The sequence below is a fragment of the Centruroides vittatus genome, unplaced genomic scaffold (assembly GCF_030686945.1).
Source record: "Centruroides vittatus isolate TY-2023 unplaced genomic scaffold, ASM3068694v2 contig_2976, whole genome shotgun sequence".
Taxonomy (NCBI): domain Eukaryota; kingdom Metazoa; phylum Arthropoda; class Arachnida; order Scorpiones; family Buthidae; genus Centruroides; species Centruroides vittatus.
Window position 1 is genome coordinate 55,074 of NW_027121897.1, and position 5,555 is coordinate 60,628.

Below are 5,555 nucleotides of genomic sequence, written 5' to 3' on the forward strand. Positions count from 1 at the left end.
TTAATAATCAAATATCATCTCCACTAATCTATCATACAAAGTACGGTAGAGCGTTGTTATCCGAATCAGTTAGAGACTGGGTTGTTCGGATAACTGATTTTTTTGGATAACACATTAGGTACGAAAAAACATATTAACCTATCCGATGTTGAAATTTTTCTTCGTTTCGTGTCGTTTCGTGTTGAATTATCGTCGATATTAAGTCTAACGGAAATTTTTATTATAATAATTGAGGCTATTGTATCGTTAAAAATTATTTCTTTATTTTGTACAGACAAAATAAATATATTAAAAAATATAGAAACATAAAAATTATATTTTAGAAGTAAATCTAGTATAAAAAAAGTTCGATTCGGCACGACACAGTCCGACTGGAAAGCTTTCGGTTAATCCGGCTTTCGGATTAACAACGCTCTACTGTATTTAAAATATTAGTCATACATTTATTGTTCATACACCATTGTCAGAAATACTACGACTAACGTACAACAGAGTTGTTTGTTCGAAAGTCGAAATAAATACTTTTTTTGTTGTTTAGGATTTTTTCGAGTGACATACGAATCCAAAACGAAGAACACGAAGAAATTATAATACCAGAAGTTCAGTTAAAAAGAGTCCTGAACAGGCATTTGGAAATTCTCATTAGGCCTACAAATTTCGAAAATTCGAAAGTACTGTTAATGCCTTATCCGATGGATACCATCAGACAATTCGTAACGTAAGTTTTTCATAATACTTACCTTTCCATTAATTTCAATACATTGTCATAAATTATAATTAATATGTTTTAAACAGCTACGTACAGACGGACGATCCCGGATTGACCTGTATTACACGCGCTTTCGATCTGTATCATCTGAGTTTAAGATACGAGTTAGAGAACTTACGACTGAAATGCAGATCATTTATCATTCAGAAAATAGATCTACATACCGTCTGTTCGATCCACGATTTCTCACGTGTGATCGGTGATCTGGTCATAAGTTATTCTTGCTGGCAAGCTTTCGATGAACACGGAGAAAGACTATTTACAACAGCCGACTTTATGTCTTGTAAAATTGCAACAATTGACAGACTGGTATCTCGAGGAATATACGAATCCGTCAGTGAATTGCGTTTACTTCAAGCTGTGTACCAGTGGAGCGAGGAAGAAGTTAAAAGAAAATTGGGTGCAGACAACTTCCATTCGATGAATAAAGAATCGACAAAAAATATAATAAGAAATGTAATGGAGCCATTTATTGGAAAAATCAGATTTCTTGCCATGAATGAACACGAATTGCAATCTTGTTTTTATACACTGAACTTGTTAACCGGGGCAGAAAAGGGTCATATCTGGCATGCTTTTAAGACCGGTGATTATTCATTTTATCCGAGTTACTTCAGTCGAGAAACAAAAACCAGAAGCAGTATAAATTATTGTAACTTGTTCTCGTACATAAATTTTGGAGCTTCTTCTATAATCACAAAAGGAGAGATGAAAGGTTACACATTTTTTAGCACCGAAGTAGTTGTGAGGGAAGATTGTTACGTCACGGCTCTTCGATTTCCGGTGAAGCTAGGCGAACGTATTCCAGTGTTTGTATACGGGTATATTAACTCTTTGGACAACGGGCATTTTTCGTTTGACGCTGTTTGCAATTCAGAGGGAGTAGCAGATCTGGAAACGAAGTTGTATCTAGAAAAAGATTGGTCAATTCGTTTATTTGCTTTCTTTATCCTCGCTGAAAATGTCCAACCCGATGTCGAGTTTTTACCTCAACTGAGCTTCTTTGTGAGCGGGGAAGGAACAGATGCCAGAATATTCGAAGACAAATTTCTAATCGGTGACAGAAACCTTATGGATAATATTTACTTTTCGGTTGATTTATATTTTTGAAGTCAAAAGTTTTTCCATGAAAAAAAGTGAAATCTAAACGAAAATATAATTTAAACGTACATTCGAATGATTACTTCTTACTGCATCATTTTAAATTTCCGCAAAATGTCTGTGTACGTGAACTGGATAATGAATTTCAAATTGTTTTCTGTAAACCCAATAAAGTTAAATCTAAATATAAAAAGTGCTTATCAATGTAATTTTTCTTTCTGAAAAATAAATTATTAGTTGAGTTGGTATAATTCAAGATTTACAAACATATCATCAAAAAAGTTTATACAGGTAGGCCTCCTACAACGCGGTAGATACGTTCCTTGAAAATACCGCGTTGTGGAAAATCGCGTTATAGGAGACACCAACTTAATACAAAAACTGGGATTCAGTTCTAAAAAGTGAAAAACTGCCTTTTATAGTGTAACATTTTCATCATTATTTAAATTTATGTACATAAAAAGCTTATATAAAATTCAACATCATATAAAAAGATTATGATTTCAAATCGAAATAAAAAAAAAAAAAACATAATGTTATGTTCAGAAATTCAGTCCTCATCGTCACTTATAGTTGTTCGAGAGTGTTTGACTGGTCTTATTTCAAGATCTGAGATTGTTTCATCAAGTTCCACTGCACTTATGTGATCCGTTGCGATTTTTCTGTTATGTAAAAGATAATTCGTTTCTAAATACTGTAAACCGCGTTGTAAGAAAATTCCTGCTTTTTTCCAACTGCGTTAGAGCGAAAACGCGTTGTAATGGTACCGCGTTGCAGGAGGCCTACCTGTAATTGTTAGAGTAAAGCTGCAACCATTTGAATGATAATTACGTTCTTTCTTCATGTTAAAGAAGACTATAAATATGAAAGATTGATCAGTTTGACTTATTTTTAGCCTTATAGATGTAATAGGCTTTTAAGGCTATCAATTTACTTATTTTTTGTATATGTTTAATGTTTATACTCATTAATCCTTTTGGACTCGACGGGACACATGTGTTGCGTGCACGAAACCGGTTTGGTAGGTACCCTGACTCTCGATGGAACAGATATGTTCCAGCGTTTTTACTTTAATTTTTCTTGAGAACAATGCATTTTATACGTAAGCAGATTACGTTATCGTCTTCTTCTGTTATTATTTTACATAGTTATTTGTTATTCGTCTTCGATTTTCAAATAAATTCGTCATTTCTGATTTTTTAAATAAACATACTACTTGGATAAAATGGGTCATGTTTAGATTACAATGTAAATTTAAATTACAGTGTAATTGTTGTATTGTACTTGGGGAAATGTTTCTAAGACCTAACAATGTGTTTTGTCAGATTACGTAATTAAAAAAATATTACAATTTATTAAATTTATTTGCCCTAATAAATGTAATTTATTTATATTATTTTGTTAGTTTTTGTACTAATTTACGCTCTTATATATTTGTTATTCATCGCTTTCTGTAATTTATTACATTTTTATTTAATTGTGTTAATTAATTTACCAAATATAATAGCAAGAAATCTTGTAAACAAAAACACGTGTTTGTGACAGGTCACGTGACCGCAGAAACCCCTGCGGCAGGTCAGGTGACGCCATTCTATTTCCTGTCACCATCCTATGACGTAGAAGCTATTTAAGAAATAAAAATAATTTAAAATATTACATGTTCTCCATTATTTAAAAGCATTATTTCAGTAAATAAATTCATTTCTCATTGTTTAGTTATTTACCATTAATTGAATTTAAACATAATAAATTAATGACATTATTATTATTATAATTATAAAATTCATAAAAGTTATGATAATAAAACGTATAGATAATACTTTTTAATTATTAAAGTGTAATATTTAATAAGTTAAATTTTTTTCTCTTTGTAATATATAAAATACTATTTGTGTATGTAAAAGAGTTACTATTGTGATTTCTAGATGGCGTCAATGTAAAAGTTTGAAAACTTTCCCTGGCGCAAAAATGCGCGATCGTTTTTAATTTTATTTTTCTTGAGAACCATACATTTTAGACATTAGCAGATTACACCTTCGTTTTCTTTTGTTTTTATTCTACATCGTAGTATATTTTTTGGATTTTATTTTTAAATAAATTTGTCATTTTCGATTTTTTAACGTTTTTACGTTCGTAAATTCGATTACGTTTTCACTTTTTTTAAATTAAAAAATTCAAGTAATTCAACATAATTCAAAATTTGTGAAAATACACAATTTTCAATGTTACTTGTAATTTGGTTTATAAGAATATTTACTTTTTTTCTATTATTTATGTTAAATGATTTCTTCTATTTTTAAATTAATGCTTAATAAAAAAAAGAGGTTTTAAAAATGTGTGTATAAATATTGTACTTGTTTTAATGCAAACTCACAAAATTTACGCTACAGTGTATTAAAGTAATTTGAGCAGGTCTTTAGTTTACATTATCGTTAAAAGATGGCATAGCTATAGCAGATCGTAAATTTCCATTAAACACCAGACATTATTTTTTTTACTTCAATTACGATCTACTTTAGTAATTGCATAAAATTGCCTTTACTGACGGCGCTTAACGCTTAATTGTTTCTAACAGGAGTTTTTTATCAAATTAATTAAATTTACAATTAGTAATGCTTCGAAAAGTATTGTCACAATAATATACTCGACAATTAATAATATTGTTCATTATTAATTAGATATTTCACGAAAATGAACAACTAAATAAGCAATGACTAAACATTACTCATGTTTAGCATCATCCTTTTGCTTATAATTTCACAAATTTTGACAGAACAACTGAATACCAACAATGAAAGGATTTTCACTAATGTAACGAATAGTATATTCGGCCTCAGCCGAATACCGAATATTCGGCCAAACTATTCGGCTTGATTAACGCACGTACGAAAATTGGCGCGCAAACCGCATTATGGCAAGGATCGCGCACTTTGCTCTCTATTGGCCCGCTGTCACTACGATTTTTTCTTCCAGTAGGTCTAAATTATTTAAATTAATTAATTAAATTATAATAATTAAAGTTAATATGAGATAATAATAAAGATAATATGAGCCTAACGTCTACTTCTAGTGCCATATTGGTTTATAATTTATGTAATAGCCGTAAATAGCCCGATATGATTCGGCAGTTGTTGGTATTTAGATGTAAGTTATAACTTAAGTTATTTTATTTGCAATCGATCTTTTTAACTCTTTAAAATTTTGTTTTTACTACGTATTTGTAGACTGAATAGTACCCTTAAAATATACTTTAGTGAGGACATATGGTGTAGTTTCTCCCCAGTTGTGAAACAGTTCAAATATATTATTGGGGGGTTTATATTTGTGAAGTTTTGTGATTTTTTGTTGCTATTGTTTTTGTCAATATTTTTAAAAATTAACATGATTTCAAATGTTATCTTTTGTATATAATGAGAAATGCTCATTTTTTGCTTTATATATAAAATAAATTATATATTAGTTACTCATCTTCTAGAAATTGATAAATAATTCTTTCATTAAATACGATAAGTTTCAATAAAACGTTTCGTAAAAAATATTAAAATATACGCGAATACGAATATAACATAATTAACTAAACAATAACATTAATGCCCGATACATTCTAACCTACACGCCATCAATGCCATAAGATATCGGGCTAGATAAAGGCTATAATAATATTTAATTAGGAAATAATTTAATA

At 29.9% G+C, this 5,555-nt stretch overlaps 1 protein-coding gene across 1 annotated transcript; it reads left to right on the forward strand.

Annotated features, from left to right (window-relative positions):
* Window positions 1-655: 655 nt before the first annotated feature.
* On the forward strand, window positions 656-1,922 carry LOC136972577 (uncharacterized). Its single transcript, XM_067267151.1, has 2 exons — window positions 656-718; window positions 796-1,922. The coding sequence occupies exons 1-2, from the start codon at window positions 681-683 to the stop codon at window positions 1,877-1,879; spliced, it is 1,122 nt and encodes a 373-aa protein (XP_067123252.1). The 5' UTR covers window positions 656-680; the 3' UTR covers window positions 1,880-1,922.
* The last annotated feature ends 3,633 nt before the right edge of the window (window positions 1,923-5,555 follow it).

What these genes read in the sequence shown, in the direction of transcription:
- LOC136972577 (XM_067267151.1), top strand. Translation starts at nt 681, where the DNA reads ATGCCTTATCCGATGGATACCATCAGACAATTCGTAAC. An exon ending in ACCATCAGACAATTCGTAAC is followed by an intron (nt 719 to 795) that starts GTAAGTTTTTCA and finishes TGTTTTAAACAG; the next exon opens with CTACGTACAGACGGACGATC.